At 43.5% G+C, this 18,287-nt stretch overlaps 1 protein-coding gene across 1 annotated transcript in view; it reads left to right on the top strand.

The window, feature by feature from the left end:
- The first annotated feature begins 17,900 nt into the window (after positions 1-17,900).
- Positions 17,901-18,287, top strand: part of CNTN5 (contactin 5) — a 447,440-nt gene continuing 447,053 nt past the window's right edge. Inside the window, exon 1 of the mRNA XM_063127114.1 lies at positions 17,901-18,018. Coding sequence (XP_062983184.1) covers positions 17,964-18,018 — 55 coding nt within the window. The 5' untranslated portion in view covers positions 17,901-17,963. The remainder of the gene's footprint in view (positions 18,019-18,287) is intronic.

The following is an 18,287-nucleotide window of genomic DNA, read 5'->3' as shown; positions in this document are numbered from 1 at the left end:
GCCACAATATGGGCCACAGCTAGACCTAAGGTTTATCCCTGGATCATCCAGGGGTCAAACCTGTTCATCTAGGTGACACACAGGGGATCCAGTGCTCAGGCAGGGGCGAACCCTGGATGATCCCAGGATAAACCTTAGGTCTAGCTGTGGCCCTAGAGAACCTCTTGAGCTATGGACAAAACAGGCCATCTTGGTTCCTGGTCGACAGCTGGTTGGCCACTGTGTTAACAGAATGCTGGACTAGATGGACCCTTGGTCTGATCCAGCAGGGCTCTTCTTATGTTCTTATGTTCTAAGAGGGAGGAGGAAGACTTCAGAAACCAATAAATAAATAAATAAATAAATAAATCCTATGCCCATCTAGACATTGTCTAGTGGCCATAGTGTTGTTCCCTAATGGCCCTACTCCTGGTGGTTTCCATTAGGGAAAGGGTGGGTTATAAACCTATAGATTATAAAATTATAATATGAATAAGCAAAGTGTTTAATTTGTTGCAAATGCCAGCATAATAACTCTATGTCAGGAGAATGATAATCTGCAGTGGGATTTTTTAAAAATAAAATTGGACCATGTTTGTCTGTGTGTGTGTGTGTGTGTGTGTGTGTGTGTGTGTGTTATATTTTGTATCTCTTATCTTATAGTTGAGATCACAATGCATTTACTCATCTGCAGAAAAATGCATGTATGCAGAACATTCTCATCAAGTGGAATAGGCTAATGGGCCTAAAACAAACTTGCATAAGCAAACATTCACACAGGCAAAAGTTAAATTTACATATGATTTCATCTACATAGAGCACAGTCAGATAATTTCAAGCTGTTCAGTCTACTCAGATCTCTGACTGTGATGAATATGTGGAGGTGTGTACTTTATTGGTGTGAGTGCATGCACACACATGTATATGATTAAATTTTTTAGAGTATATGCATTAAAATAGTCTGTAATACGTCTTGAAACCATAGCCAAGTTCAGTCTTGTATAGTAAAATCTGAAAAGAGTGCATGCTGCTGGATCTTGCAAAATGGCAGCCCAGATCCTTATGGCCATGATCCCGTAACATCCCAGGTGTATGAGGTAGCACACACAGATGATCATTACACCCATTCTAAGAGCATAAGACCATAAGGAGAGCACTGCTGGATCAGACCAAGGGTCCATCAAGTCCAGCACTCTGCTCACACAGTGGCCAACCAGCTGTCGACCAGGAACCAAGATGGCCTGTTTTGTCCATAGTTCAAGAGGTTCTCCGTATTGTGGCCCGCGCCATGAAAAAACTAGCTCCTTGCACTCACTTCTCAATCTCAGGGTTTCCTTTTCAGAAGGAACACCTCCCCCATCCTGAGTCCCCCTGTGTTCTTGGTATTCCCCCCTCCCCACCACAAAATGCAGTTTTTGTGAATGACACTTGCTACCCCGGAGTTCTTTCCAACCAGACATCAGCCAGGGAACAACAAAGCAGGACATGGTGCAACAGCATCCTATCCCCCATGTTCCCCAGCAATTGTTGCACACAGGCTTACTGTCTCAGATACTGGAGATAGCACACAATCATCAGGGCTAGAAGCCATCGATAGCCTTTGCCTCCAGGCAAAGCCATCCAAGTTGGTGACTATCACTACATCTTGTGGTAGTGAATTCTGTAGCTGAACTATTTACTGCTGTACGAAGAAATATTTCCTTTTATCTGTCCTCAATCTCCTACCAATCAGCTTCATGGGATGACCCTGGGTTTTAGTATTTTGAGAGAGGGAGAAAAATGTCTCCCTATCCATATTTTCCTTGCCATTCTGAAGAACATTCACCAATCCTGGCTCTGGGTTTTTGTGGGGCCTTGGGCAAGACATGTTCAGTGGTCTTACAGTGACTCCACCATCTCACTCATTGTTGGCAGGTCTGTTGCTCCTCATCCTCTTTCTCACCATTGCTACCACTTGCTTCTTGCTCCACAGGTAGCGAGCCAGTGAGCAAGTAGGCCGTGGCATCTTCTGCTCCTCCTTCTCACCACTGCCGTTGTCCGGGCTAGAGTGAAAAGCAGACGAACAAGCAGGTTCCAATGGTAAAAAGCAGGAGAAACTTCTGGTGGGTTTTGTCAGTGGCCTCCTGCTGGATTGTGGGCCCTTGAAAGGTGCCTACCCTTGACACCAGCCCTGACATTCACATAGACAGCTGAGAAGATTAGTAAAACACAGTAAAATCCAAGAACCAAGCACTATAATCAATCATACAATGTCATTTAGAAAGCTCAACAGGCTGACCCGCTAATCCATTTTAAACAGAAAATGTAATAGCAAAGATACAATTTCCGGTAATGACATTCACAGCAATGATGTGTGAAAGAAACAGTAAACATATATATGGAACAAACGAACGAATGAATAATTTTTCCCTTGCCCAATCTGGACATGCTGGGGGTGGAACCTGAGACCATCCAAATGCCAAGTACGTGTTTTAATATTGTGGACAGACAGTTCCAAGTGCCTCTTCTGTGCATACTCAGTGCTTGGAAGAGTAGCCTGCTATCTCAGGGTCTAGAAATAACTAGGGGTGTGCACGGACCCCCCCGATCTGCTTCTCTTCCAGATCCGCGATTTGTGGATCGGCCCGCTTCGCTCCGCCCCCGCTCCGCCTATGTCCGCTCCGCTCCGCTGCGGAGCTCCGGATCCGGATCGGAGCTCCATTCCCCCCCCCCATAGGTTTGCATTAAGCTAAAAAAAATACAACTTTTTTTTCTGTTAAAGTTAGAAACCTCAAGTTTGGCACCATGACACCTCATGGATGTATACACACGCACGCCAAGACTCAAGGCAATCCCATCATCCCCTGATTTGTGGGGAATTTTTGAAAATCGGGCACCCCATTCACACCCCTTTCGATAGCTCCGTCAATTTGCATGTTAAAAACCTCAAACTCGCCACCATGATAGCTTATCCAGGGATACACACACACGGCAAGACTCAAGGCAGTCCCATCATCCCCTGATTTTTGGGGAATTTATGAAAATCGGGCACCCCATTCACACCCCTTTCGATAGCTCTGTCAATTTGCATGTTAAAACCCTCAAACTCGCCACCATGATAGCTTATCCAGGGATACACACGCACGGCAAGACTCAAGGCAGTCCCATCATCCCCTGATTTTTGGGGAATTTATGAAAATCGGATACCCCATTTGCAGACATGGACTGTTCTCTGACATTTGGACAGATAAAAAAAGGGAAGTGGGCACACTCACAGATGCCATCTAGACCCACAATCATGCCAAGGTACAAGGCAATCCCATCATCCCCTGATTTTTGGCGGAGCTTAAACCTGCAGACAGCTCAATGGGGCCATTTCAAAGGAAATCCCAAGATGCCATGAATTGGGGAGTAGAGATCAACCTAAATATGAATCTTCTTCCACACTTGAAAAATGGATTTGGAACTTCCAAAAGTCTAATTGAGTGCAGGAAGGACTTCTCCCCTGAGTCAAAGCCAGACACAAACCACCCCTGCGAGGCGGGCAGGGGAGGAGGGAGGGAAGGCAGGCAGGCATCAGACATTTCTGGGGGCATAAGGAAGTGAGCCAAGGATAAGCCAGTAAATGCATATAAAATGGAATAAATAAATAAATAAACAAAGGAGGGGTGTAATTAAAAGCAGCAGTGTTGCTGAATAAACAACAAGAAGAACTTTTTTAAAAAAGGCTATATCTGTCTTTTACCAGTAAGGGGTGTGTGGACGTGCCCAAAGGGGGAAGCATCAGCCATTTGACTGGTCCTGTCTAGGTATCAGTCTTTTAAGAAGCAGACGCTCACTTCAACTCATGATACGCATTGCTCCACTGAGTTACTCTTTTGGAGGGCTCTAATGGCCCTCCAAGTACAGGAGAGTGAGGGCACGTCCACATGCCCTAGGGGAGCTCATCCCCTTGCACCACATGTATTCAGTTGTTCCCCAAAGTTAGGGTGGGTAGCACTGCTGTGTGTTTCTTATCTGTTAGTATGATTTTAGGTTGTGTTTGTGCATTTGGTGGAGCTACTGTTTTTAAAAAACACTGGGAAAACTCCGTTCAGTGTAGAAAGAGAAGTTTCCCAGAATCCCAAGTTACCCGTTTTGCCTATCCCCTCCTCCAACTTTGGGATCATGTGATCATGACTGGGAGTTGACTCTGCCCCTCAGCAATCGAAAAGGTAATATTTTTCCCGCCTTTACCCTACTTTTTAAAAAATACTAGCAAGCGAACCGCACCACGCAGAGAGCTGAGAGTAGGCTCAAAATGACCCCCAGCCATGACTCTCTAAGCACAAGAAGTTTCAGAAAGATAGCTTCAAAAACAACACAGTTATCCCCTTTTCTTTTCCGCAATGCAATCCTATGGGCGAAATGTTTCAAAATGGCGATCGGAGCGGTCCGCGGAAAGAGGATCGCTCTGAAAATGGGCGCTTCTCTTCGCCTTGCTTCTAGGGGTCCGCGGTCCGCTTCTACTCTGCCTCTGGGCAAGGCGGAGCAGGCCAATTCGCTTCTGATTCTCCGGTTCTAATCGGAGCGGAGCAGATGCCTAGAAATAACCACAGGGAAAACATGGAGAGTAGCCCTAGGACACACTTGCAAAAGCCATTTAGAACTTTGAATGAGGTCTACAGAAGTTGCTGTGTTGCTGATGTGACCCTTCGCTCTCTCTTCTGATGTCAGCAGAGGCAGCCACTCCCTGGAAAATCCCAGGCATACCTGCAACTAGACAACAGAATGCCCAGCTGGTGCATAATAACCAGTGGCACTACTGTGCATGAACAGAACATTCAAAATCTGTCCAATGAATGGCATAGCATGGGCTTTTGGACAACTCTTGCCAACTTTTGTGTTCCTGCTGGATGAAGTGTTGCCTTGGTATGCTTGGGTTTTCCCAGGGTTGATGGGCATCAGCACAGAATTTCATCCCCAGCATTGCTGGGGATGCAGACCTGCCTCCAATAGGTAATATCTCCAACTCATTATGTGTCAGAAGGTTTCACAGAAACAAACCCACTAGCCAGGACAAAAAAATGGAAAATGGCCTTTTGAGATCACCTGTGAGACAAAAAAAAAAAAAAAGTGGCAAAATTTCCAGCACAAAGCTTTCATCTCAAATGACCTCCTGCGTTTGAGTTGCAGGTGACTATCCTCTTTCAATGGCCGGCAGGAAATTTGATCTTCTCCTCATCTAAAAGGACTGATTCCATGAAGCTGCACACCGCAGCATAAAGTGATAAGAATAAAAATGGGATTAAAAAAAATAGAGAGATACCATCTCTTCTTTTTATCAAGTAAGAAAAGGGCTTTGGAGCTCATTCAAATCCCATTATTATGCAAAATAAATCTATAAAACTTAATATCCTTGGGGTATCCTAACTTTTCTGCTTGCATTACTCTACCGGTCGGGGCAATGAGCCTGTCCCATGTAGACTTAATTTAATATGTCTGGGTTTGGATTTATATGCAAAACTTCTGATACTTTGGAAGGGAAGAGGCTATTCAGCTAAAAGTGTTGTATAAACCCCAATTAAGGCAGTGTTTGAGTGACAGAGCATTGCCCCAAAGCTAGTTCCTAAATGGTTGAGGTTGAAATATTTTGTGAAGTGGTATTTTTTGTTGAGGGTGGGGGATAGTTAATTCTGAAGCCTGTGGTGAGAATCAGCAGCTGATGTTTCAAAAGCAGGACCCTTGGAAAAAGTAATTGCCATGCAATCTGCTGACAGGAATATTCTGCATTTTTTAACAAAAGTAAAATGTTTAGTGATGGATATTTGTACTTAAAATCTCACGCATGCATTTTGAGTCTCTCTAAATGGCAGTCAAGGCACTAAAATTAGTTTTGGACTGTTCCACTTTAGGTTTTTAAGGACTTTTGGGGGCTGTGAAAGCCCAAATATGGGATGCCCTTCCCAAGGAGGACTTCCTAGCACCTACACTGTTATCCAATAATAATAATAATAATAATAATAATAATAATAATAATGATGATGATGATGATGATGATGATGATGATGATGTATGTGTTTCAATGTGTAATACAAAGAAGTTCACACGTCAGTGACCAGAGGAGAAGGGTGGTGGGAAGGAACCTTGGGAAATACAGGCTTGTTGTTATATGAGCCTCGTGTGGCGCAGAGCGGTAAAGGAGCAGTTTCTGCAGCTGAAACTCTCCCCACGGCCTGAGTTCGATCCCATTAGAAGCTGGTTTCAGGCAGCCAGCTCAGGTCGACTCAGCCTTCCATCCTCCCGAGGTTGGTAAAATGAGTACCCAGTTAGCTGGGGGAAAGGTAATAATGGCCGGGGAAGGCAACGGCAAACCACCCCGCTATAAGGCCTGCCAAGAAAACGTCAGCAAAAGCTGGCGTACCTCCAAAAGTCAGTAATGACTCAGTGCTTGCATGAGAGGGTCCTTTCCTTTCCTTTCCTTTCCTTTCCTGTTATATGCCTTGTTCCATTGATTGCATAATTGAGAAGGAAGGGAGATTGCTGGTGAAAGGAAGGTATGGTATCAAATTCAGCTTCGGCTATTGGACAGTATAAAAACGTAATAAATAAAAATAAATAAATAAATCCGGGCTACATTTATTGAAGCTCTGCAATGGGGAACTGGGCAGGCCCTAAACTACACTAGAAACTAGCTAGGTGTTTATATCGAGCAAAGCATTTTATGCCTGGAGAGTGGTGTCTGGGTGATAGGCCCCCACTGGCCTATCCATTTTGGGGAGGGGTGGCTTTCCTGTGTCATTCCCCCGCCCCCCCGGGTTGCAAAACACCAGGTGAAGTGAGTGAGTCAGCCTCACAGGTAATCCTTATCCCCACTGAGGGTTTTGAGGGGACACAAAACCCTCAGTAGAAGGCCTCAGGCATCACCTGTCATCAAACAACTGTGCCACAGAACAATCACCATCCCTTTCCTCTCAGCGTGCCTGCCCCTACCAGCCTGAGCCAAATGTAACCAAATTAATCTAAATCAAAATATCTTACAATTCCTAAGACACTCTCTCCCCACTTACAGTGGCCTAAGCTACACCTGCAGTCCTTTGAGGACTGGGGAGGGATGATCAGCTTCCGAGATTGTCCCTCAGGGATCACACATCAGCAAGTTCTCCCGGAATTAAAGGAGAGATATCCTGGGTGAAGTTTTTATTTCTCCCTACCCCTGATGCTTGTGCAAGAGCAGAGTTGTGATCCTGCACAAAGCTGCAATTTTATTTTATTTTAAAACTCAGCGCTGGAAGGTGCCGAGACCTATCTGAAATGTGAAGAAAATGCTCTCCCCCTCACCCCTGATACCCATAGGCTCACCCCTGGTTGCCTGTTCACTGATCCCCGCTATTTGCAAGGAACAGCGACAACCTTGGAAAGGGTGCCACACCGGCCACAGATCTCGAGATTGTCCTGAGAAAGGGGGGGAAATGGGGGGGAAAGCAGTCAGTAATGTCCTGGGGAAATGGAGTGGTCGTCCCTGGATCACCGCAGGATCAGCTGTGCATCATGTGGCCCAGTAGGGACGACCTCGATACTATCCCGGGATAAATGGCATGTGTAGGTTAGGCCAGTGTGAAGTAGGCAAAGAAGACACAGTGGGATTCTACACTAGTGGTTTTCTAACGTTATTAAATGGTTACTGTGACGCACAGGGTCACATGACCCTGTGTATCTAATGCTGTAAATGAGTTGTACTTACCGATTTTATTTCATTGTCCCCTTTCATTGTTGCACAGAAGTACCGCTTATATTGATTGTATGTTCCCCGTTCTATTGTCATTAGTTGTTCTCTGGAAATTTCAAAGTGAGTTGAACAGCCAATAGCTCTAAATAGCAATTCCTCTAAACTGTTCATTCTACTTCCTTTGGAAAGTCTTCACCCTTCCTTCAACCACCTTTTCTCTGAATCGCTGTGCTTCAATACATCCCCAGGGACTCTTCTGAGCCCTCAGCCTTGTACTATATGAAGTTTTGATCCCAGCCAAACTGCCAACTTTTCCTTCCCTTCCCTCACAGAAAATTAACTGCATATTGTTTTTGTTCCGGAACATTCAGCCGAACAACTCTGGACACCAGCTCACCCAGTCAATGCCAGAGGCTTCGTTGCAGCAGCCTCAAGCATAATACAATATAGATAATTTTTATTTATTTATTGCATTTTTATACCACCCAACAGCCGAAGCTCTCTGGGCGGTTCACAAAAATTATAATTGATAATACACTGGTAACGCAAGTAGCTATCCTTTGTATTTTGTTATTGTTGGTCTCTCTCTCTCTCTCTCTCTCTCTCTCTCTCTCTCTCTATATATATATATATATGTATAGTTAACCATTCATAGGTCATTAGGAGTGCAGGCAAGCAAGCCTCCTTTGCACATCTACAGCACTAGGAATGAAAAAAACACGTGCAATATGTTGTGCACATTAAGCTCTTAATGCACTGTCCCTCAAGAGTTCCATAAATAATTCCCTGTTTAGAAAATATCTCGAAAAGCTGTTGGGGGGGGGATGTTGCAAGGGCAGCTGGTGAGGCAGAGCTTTTGCTTTAGCACTGGCAAGGACGTCAGAATCATGGGGAAATGCCAAGAGAGGAGGAAATAAAAGAAGAGGGGGCAGAAAAGGCTTGGGGTAGTTTTAGCCCCCAGCTTCCAATGAGAAAATAAATGCTTCTGCAATGCAAAGCAGGCATGTTTACAATCATAACCAAAAATAATAATACTGACGTCTAAGTGAGTGCTGCAATTCTTGCGCTAACAACTCAGGAATTTCCCAAGAGATTTTCAAGAAATTACAGCATTTGAGCTATTCCTCTGTCTAAATATGCCTGACAAGAGCTCAGATAAATAGAACAAAAACAAAAAAAATTGCAAAATGCCATCCGTGTTGGTAGGTTGTTGTTGTTTTACCATCACTCTTACACTTAAAAGAAGAAAAAATAGTGTGAAGATTCTAAGATTCATTTGCCAAAGGCAAACAAATGGTACTCTCTAGGCAGCTTTTGAAGATGTGAGACTGTTTGCTTTGCTCTACCCTAGCAGTAAACACCTTCTCTAGTATTGAATGCTTGTGCTGAAAGGAGAGAATATATTGTATGTAGTCATTCCAACCCTATTTTTTGGAGACTTCTGTATTTCCCCCCTCTACCCACTTCACTTTTTGATTGAACCAATAACTATGAGTATTTTGAGATATAATGAATTCTTTAGGTTCTTTGGGAGAATTTTTTAAAAACAGTTTTCTTGTTATTTTCTACTTTTTTATCTAAACTTCATTGAAGTTTGGTATGTTATGTCAGCTGCTTCCATCTATGGATTTTACCACTGTGTGTAGGAGTTTAGCTTCTTTTCAGTGTTCTTTTTTTTCATGCTGGCCAGGGACTCACAGGACTTTTTCTGTTCTGAACACATGATAGGATTGCACCCTTAGGCAATATACATATTGCATTTTCAAGATATTTACTAATTGTAGTAATGGGAAAGGGTTGGGTTCAATCTATTGGTTCGGAGCAAGGGACTCCACTCTCAGACTGTGAGAGGCCAATGGCTATCCAATGCAGGGTGGATGGAGCACAGAAGAGATCCTTTTGTTGGATGCTTAATTTCGAGCATCTAGCAGGGGAGCTTTGAAGTGGGAGAGGGGAGGCTACATGGTGTACAGGAAGCTACATAAAGGAGCATCCACACAGGACACGAAATAATGGGCTCAAGTTACAGAAAGCCAGATTCTGGCTGGACATCAGGAAAAACTTCCTGACTGTTAGAGCAGTACGACAATGGAACCAGTTACCTAGGGAAGTGTGGGCTCTCCCACACTAGAGGCATTCAAGAGGCAGCTGGACAGCCATCTGTCAGGGATGCTTTAGGGTGGATTCCTGCATTGAGCAGGGGGTTGGACTCGATGGCCTTGTAGGCCCCTTCTAACTTTGCTATTCTATGATTCTATGATTTTGGCACATGGGTTGGCCCCTTCCAACTCTACTATTCTATGATTCTATGATCTCCCCTCCCCACCCTGGGCACATCCCCTTTTCACTATTTTCCATTCTCGAGTGTAGAGAAGGAGCTGGCATGGGAAGAATCACACTGGCTATGTGGCGATGGGGGATGGGAGGAGTGAGCAGTTTCTGGGAACTGAGGATTGAATGCTGGCTCCTACCTCGGTTCCCAGAAACAATAATAACAACAACAACAACAACAACAAAAACAACAACAACAAAGGCTGCCTAGACAGAGTCTAGGGGCCATAGGATTGCTCCCTGCTTGTGTTCGACTTCCATTTCCTCTTCAGTTCCATTTGCTTATTTTTATTACACTGCTTACGATATGGGTCTTAAAAAAGGGAGTAGGTGCCGCCTTCTTTAAAAGTGAGGAACTCAACAGTGGTAATGCCAAAATCTAGTTATGTCACCCTAGTTGAAAACTGAAGAATTTAAACTAGAGACAGAGGCCTGGCAACAATGTGGAGAGACTGAGGACTAATCTACACCAAGCAGGATATTGCACTATGAAAGAGGTATATAAAAGGCAGGAGCCACACTACTGCTTTATAGTGGTATTGAAGTGCACTGACAATTGTTGGGGCCCATTGACACATACCATATACCGCTTTCATACCACTTTTATACCTCTATAAAGCAGTAGTGTGGCTCCTGCCTTTTATATACTGATTTCATACTGCTTTCATAGTACAATATCCTGCTTACTGTAGATTAGGCCTGAGTCACTATTTTATGGCAAATGAAATCAGTGATGGAGATAAGAAAAAAAAATTCTCAGTGTGTATGGCAGTAATACATATGCCCTTCTGAGAAGATCATTGTACCCACATAACCCAGGAGATCATTTTTTGGCAGAATTGCAAAAGATGTCATCCAAACACTATATGCCAAAGCCAAGTATAATTGCAGAATGTGACAAATTCCATGCAGGGATTAGAAAGGTGAATCTATATCAGGATAGAACACTAATCGCCACACAAAACAACTCTAGGCAACAAACAGCCATAGTTCAACTCACAGGAGGTTTTCTCCAGCAAACACAAGAAGGCTCCAATGTTTCAGAAAACGATACAGGACTGGTGAAACTTCTTTGCTAGTCCCAGGCACTTTACCTTCCCTATCTGGATTAAAGACCAAGGCTTGCAGTCCCCCACCCCAATTCTATATTCAATGAACAAAAAACCTACGGTTTATAAAACAACGTTAAGGCCGTACACTTTTCCACCAAGCACCAAAAAGCGGGGAAATTGGGAGTTAAGGCTCGCCAGCCTTAACGCCACATCCTCCCTAAGGAGGCAGAAAGTACCAGTGAAATTCTCATTCTCCCAAAGCAGATAAACCATGAGGACAGGATGGAGAATAGGATATGCAGAGGTGACTGTGGGGTTGTGGAAAACTGATGACGAACAACTTAGAGCCACCTACTTCTTGATAAGCGCATGCGTGAGCTTATCAGATTCCCAATAGAGAAACATTAGGAATTTAAAAAAATAATTAAAAATTGATGGAACGGTCTTTCGAAAAAAGAAAGGCCATTCCATCAATGGGATGGATAGGGGAATGCAATCCAAGTAATGGATTGCAGAGGGAGTCTTCCCCTTTTGCGCTATAAGTGTGCAAAAAAAACCATCGCCAACCCGGAAGTAAAAGAAAGCAGATCGTGCCAGACATACTTTTCCCTCCTTTTCTGCTTTAAACTCCCACCCAGACCTCAATATTGCAGGAATCTCCCTGAAATGCGCAGGGAATGTAAAGCCAACATTTCTTTCTGGCAGTACTGCGTTTCAGAAAGATTGCTGGAATATTTTTCATTTTAGAGTGCTAGGTTGACCCCCCCCCCACTAATTACATTTAACATGGCAGAATGTTCATTTCACTGACGGGCCTTAACACAGGGGACACTACTGTGTCCCCTGTAATACTAACAACCAACTCCAAATGTGAATTCTTATGTTGCATGCAATAAATCTAAATTATGAATAAATGAGTAATCCGAAGGTTTGGAGATATTGTGTTAAAACAAAAACCAAAGAAAAACCTTGAGAAGAATGGGATAGTTGACTGACTTAGGACTGGAAATTTCTAAAAAAAAAAAAATCTAGGGAGGGCAGTGGGATTGGAATGGAACATCCTGGAAATGGGCATGGCTGGCTGGATCACTTCACACTGCCACGTTTTGTTGCATATTCCACTCATTTACCACTAACTGTAATTTCTTTACTACTTTTCCTTGTATCTCTCCCAAGAGCATCAGAATGCCATTTCATAATCCCTGCGTTACAATGCATTTTTCACTGCTGAACAGGAATTGGTAGGTGGGGAGAATATCAACCTTGAATAAAGTAAAATATTCATGGAAAATACTTATTTCCCAGTGGCTAGGCCATCCGAATATTCACAACAGAGATAATTCACCAGCCTGAGGAGCATGCTGAAGCACAGATTATCACAGGAGTGAAAAAAACAAAGGCAGCTGATATCAATATTTAATTGAGAGGAGATCCCTCCGGAGACATAGATGAGCTGCAGGCACAATGTGTGTGAAGTTGCTTGACTACCAGGTCATTATGTTCTGTTTCATGGCAGGAGTCATTACCCATAAATACCTACTCAAAAAGCCCAGCCAAGGGTGCCTGGAAGGAATGTAATCCCCTAATTGTCCCTAGTAGAGATGGCTGGTTGTGACCAATATGTTAAGGCATGTTTAGAATAGAGTTACCATCAAATTTCATCTACAGCCAAATCCAAAGTGAATTTGGAGGGTTCACACTTAATCAAAAAGTATTGGTATGAATTTCAGAGGAAGTCAACATTATTTAAACACACACTGATGTGTGTGTTTTTAGATAAGGGTCATCAGTAGAAAACAAGTTCTACCATTCTAAATGAGTAATTGGGGGGGGGGTCATTCTGAGATCCATAAAACTGAATCTTTTTCACCAATTTCCCTGCAACTTACATGTTTCAGAAAGAAGTGTTGGTTTTACATAACCTGAAAATTACATAAAGATTGAGAGAAGGAGGGCAGTTTAAAGTAGAAAGGGGGGAAACTTTCTTACAGTGACTCCTGAATTTTGGCTGGCAATGTTTTTTGCTCTGGTCTCCTCAGGAAATGACATGTTACCTAATTAAAATTCCAATGATTTCCTCTTTGTTTAATCTTATATTTGATAGAATAGCTGTTCTTTTTAAAAAAAAAAAAAATCCCCTTTAGGTTTTTTTAAAACAATATTTACGTTGAGCCATGTGCTCCCATAGAAACTAATGGACCTCCTGGTAAGTGCACTCAACCCGAGTAGTCTATCTCTCCCCCCCTTCCCCTCTCTCTAACTGGATTGGAATGTTGAGAGGCCAGGGGGATCGACTGACTGCCTCGTGGATTCCTTAACACTGTCTGTCCTTCTGGCCTGGTCATGAGGTGTATGATTTTTCTTTTCTTTCCCCCCTTCCGTTTACCTTCACATACCTTGTGCTTGCAAAGGCTCTTCTGTTGGGCAGGGAGGAGGTTGCTGCCTCTTCCCTTCCAAGTCAGAAGAGTACCTTGCAAATACAGGGAGCACTAGCTGGCTAGTGCTGTGTTTTGCAGTCTCTTCTCTTTCCTATTGGGCAGGGAGCTGGTTGCTGCTGCTACTTCTGTCCCAGCACGTTTATTACAAAGTGCTTTGGAAGCTTAGGGTGTCATCTCTCCCTTCTTAGGCAGGGAAATGCAGGGCCAGCGCTGCCATAGAGGCAGCTCAGGCGGCGGCCTAGAGTGCCAAGCAAAGGAGGGTGCCGAACGGCGCACTCAGAAGTTGCTCTCCTAGAGCGGCTTCCGGGCGTGCTGTTCCAAAGCCGACGCCGCCCCGGCCACCCCCCAAACCCAGTGTCCTGGCTTCGAAGCCAGCACCTGGCCAGGAGCTGCTCCTGGCTTCGAAGCCAGGATGCTGGGGTGGGGGTGGGGGGACCTTCAAAACGGCGCGCCCGGAAGCCACTTCTGGGCACACTGCTTTGAACCCTCCTCCCTGCCCCCCAACCCGTATCCTGGCTTCAAAGCCAGGTCACTGGGGTTGGGGGGTGGGGCGGAAGCTTCAGAACGGCACATCTGGAAGCCACTAACGGGTGCGCCGCTTTGAAGCCTCCGCCCGGCCCCCCAATGTCAGAGCGGGCGCAGGGCGGCTTTAGTATGGCGCGCCTGCCTAGGGCGCAAAATAGTCTGGCGCCAGCCATGGGGAAATGGTTGCCACCACTTTCCTCCTGAGTTGGAAAAGTATTTTGCAAACAAGGTATACTGCCTTTATAAGCTGCTTCTCTTGTGTTTTCAAAAGCTCTTCCCTCCATTCTTTGGGGAAAGGGCCTGCAACTGTCATGAGTTTTGCAAGCTCAACTCATTTTGGTTATATATAGCCAAGGTTGCTCACCTCGCTCTTCCTTCTCTGGCAGGGAAGCAGCTGCTGTTGCTTCCCTCCTGAGTGGAAGCATGCTTTGCGTAGTTTGGGACTTGAGTTAGGAAGAGGAGGAATGCAGTGTGTGTATGTGTGTGTGCAAGAGTCATCACATTAGGTTGTTGAAATGAGGTATAATGCTATTTTATCCTTTTATCTTCTTTAAATGCTCTCTATCATACCCCTTATTAGCAGCCTTGTCTGACAGGAAAAAATAGTGGAACGGTGGGTTCTAATGGTGCAAACAAGAGTTTCCAATGTTCCAAGTAGGAAAGAGAAATCCCTAAAAAAAAGAAAAAAAAAGAAAAGAACTTGCAAATGCATCCCTTTACAAACGAATTTCATTCCTGCTTATCCCGTTCCTGCTTGCAAAGAGCTGTAAAATGAGTCCCATTTCTGCTTTCAGCAACTGGGCAGCAGCAGTTCTTGGAATGGCCAAGTGACATTTGCCATTCCAGGAACTGCTGCTGAGCTGAAAGCCGATTGTGAAGACTCCCTTATGCTGTGAGTGCCGGAGATATGTTTTAAAAGTAGTAATAATAATAATAATAAAGATCATTAGAAGTCTCGCGAGCGACCTCGTAACTGAAAAAGGTAGATGGAAACCCTTCCTCCCCAACCCCATTCAGAAATGCTTCAAAATTTTCCCTCTTCTGGGTCTTCTGTGCAGGAGGCTTTTGCAGTCTGGTCCACTTTTATTGGGACATGCCTAAATGTGCTGTAAATATGCCACTAAATTAGTCTCCTTGTAAGCAAACCTGTGAATCTGACTACTTTTGTCTCCTTGGAACCCTGAAAGAACCTGAAAGCTCACTGCTGGAGCTAAGCTAGTTAGCTCAGATCCTATCAGTGTATATGTGACTGTCTGTGTGCCCCTCTCTCTCATATATATATATATATATATATATATATATATATATACACACGGAAAGGCATCCTTGGGTTTGTTCTTTACTTACTACATACCATAAACTACGTGTGAATAGAGAAATCTGTCAGAAATTATGCAGTACACTCACTTTTCGCACTTCCTAATACATTTGTTTCCCAACTAACTTTATGCTAATACAGTTATGAATCTAATACTAAAATTTGTAAATTTTACTATATTACAATTAAAAAATCCACATATATTAAATGCAAATCAGAAAACCTACCATTTTTTCATTTTACAGTTCAAGAATTAGGAGTCTTTGTCCTAATTATGCCTTACATGGTAGTTGCCTTTTTCACAGCAGCTGGGTCAACCTTTTCATTGAGTTGTCCACCTCGTCTGCCCCAAACTCTTTCTTGGTCAGTCACCTCTAGTTAGCTCAGATCCTATCAGTGTATATGTGAATTTGTGATCTCCCCCCACCCCCAAATTGCATCACTTTGCATTTATTTATTTATTTATTTATTACATTTTTATACCGCCCAATAGCCAAAGCTCTCTGGGCGGTTCACAAAAATTAAAACCACAATAAAACAACCAACAGGTTAAAAGCACAATTACAAAATACAGTATAAAAAGCACAACCAGGATAAAACCACGCAGCAGAAATTGATATAAGATTAAAATACAGAGTTAGAACAATAAAATTTAAATTTAAGTTAAAATTAAGTGTTAAAATACTGAGAGAATAAAAAGGTCTTCAGCTGGCGACAAAAGCAGTACAGTGTAGGCGACAGGCAGACCTCTCTGGGGAGCTCATTCCACAACTGGGGTGCCACAGCGGAGAAAGCCCTCCTTCTAGTAGCCACCTGCCTCACTTCCTTTGGCAGGGGCTCAGGGAGAAGGGCCCCTGTAGATGATCTTGCTTACATCAAACAGCATTTGACAGTTGATGGCTGTTCTCTTGGTACGGAAAGATCCTTTTGGAGCTCCTCACAATCCCTCTTTGTTTTAGCAAGCCTAAATAATTTGGTATCATCACCAAACATGACGACGTCAATGCTCACATCTCCCCTCATTCTAATATTATGAAAAAAGGGAGAAACTGTCTCCCTATCCACATTCTGCACAACATACATAATTTTGTATACCTTTATCATGTCTCCCCTATTCACAGTTTATTTAAGACTGCAGCACTTGCCCTGAGGAAACCACACTGCTTAGTGGTTAAACCAAACCCCATCAATCATAAGGAATACTAAGAAAAGCCATATGAACAAAATCGAAAGGAAGCATGAGAAAAAATGTAGTACTTATTTAAATATTTTTGCCCCACTTTTTGAAGTGCATAAAGCAGCTTACAAAAAGTAAAAGACTCTTGAACAAACTTAGCAGTCATGGAATAAGAAGAGAGGTCCTCTTATGGATCAGTAACTGGTTAAACAACAGAAAACAGAGAGTAGGAATAAATGGTAAATTCTCCTGATGGACAGAAGCAAATTGTGGGGTCCCACAGGGGATGGTATTGGAACCAATTCTTTTCAACTTGTTCATGAATGATCTGGAATTAGGAGTGAGCAGTGCAGAAAAAGTGCAGAAAAGGGCAACTAAAATGATTAAGGGGCTGGAGCATCCCCCTATGAAGAAATGTTACAACAGTTGGGATTCTTTAGGTTGGGGAGAAAAGGAGGCTAGGGGGAGACCTGATAGTGGTGTATAAAATTATGCATGGTGTGGAGAAAGTGAATAGAGAGACTTTTTTCCTCCCTGTCTCATAATACTGGATTCCCAGGTGATTGGTGGGAGGTGAAGGACAAGCTGATTGGTGGGAGATGAAGGACAAGTATAAAGAGGTACTTCTTCACATAGTGCATAGTTAACTATAGAATTTAGTATCACAAGATGTTGTACTGGCCACCAGTTTAGATGGCCTGTCCTCCTTTCCATATGGTCACCCTATGACATAACACTATTCCCTCTTCTGAAGAGGTCTGGACTTCAGACTATTAAAGACACACAAAGTGGCAGACCATAATATCAGTGTTAATGTGACCATTTGCTCCTGCAGGCTACCAACCTCTCTCAAAGACTTGTTGTGAGGATAAAATCCCCACCTTGTATGCCACCTTGAGAGAGTTTTGCCCTTAAAGACATCCTATTTTAAAAAATAATAATAATAAATAAATAAATAAATAAATAAAATGCTGCCCTAAGCTCCTTGGGAGAAAGATGGGATATAAATGTCAATAAATAATAAATTAATACATAAAAATATTTCCAAAGATCAGGGATATTGTTTTCACCTTCAGGTCAGATAGGCGAGTGATGCATATTCCCACAGGAATGGAACAAGAAGAAAGTTGTCATTCATACTTCCTGTGTTAAGCTATCTTATTAAGGTATGATATGGCCATCTGAATTGGGCCAGTGTGCGTCTTCTGTCTCATTAGAAGGTGAAAGGGCCCATCCGAAGTGCCTTGCCCAAATGACCCCCACCAAAAATGCTGGAGCCAGCTCAGGTAGCCTTCATCATGACTTCCTTCTTACGTGTGATAATTTGTAGTCAGCTGCAAACAAAAAGCGGGAAAATACTTATCAAAGAGTTATGTTTTGTTTCCCCAGGGCTGTGTTTTAATGAAGACCTGCTAACCATCACACAAGCAGGGGCTGAAGAACTCTGAGGCAAGCCATGCGGTCGTCATGGGAATTGATGCTGTTTCTTTCATTCACTAGCTGTCTTACAGGTAAGAACAAAACTCTTGCGCTTCTAAGAACATGAGTAGAGCCGTTCTGAATCAGACCAAAGGCCTGCCTAGTCCAGCATTCTATTTTGCACAGTGCCGAGCTGGAAGCACATGGAACACACACAAGCAGGACATGAGGACAATACCCTGATCGTGGACATAGTCATTCATCCAAAAAGTACTAATGAATAGGGATGTTACGAAGGTCTATTTGGGTCTGCAAGGGGAAGTGGTGCCCCTGCATCAGCTCCACATGGACCCATGCAGAT

This window comes from Elgaria multicarinata, chromosome 5 (assembly GCF_023053635.1).
Source record: "Elgaria multicarinata webbii isolate HBS135686 ecotype San Diego chromosome 5, rElgMul1.1.pri, whole genome shotgun sequence".
NCBI classification, from domain to species: Eukaryota; Metazoa; Chordata; class Lepidosauria; order Squamata; family Anguidae; genus Elgaria; species Elgaria multicarinata.
The sequence above is the reverse complement of the archived record's forward strand: the minus strand, read 5'-3'. Positions and strand labels throughout refer to the sequence as shown.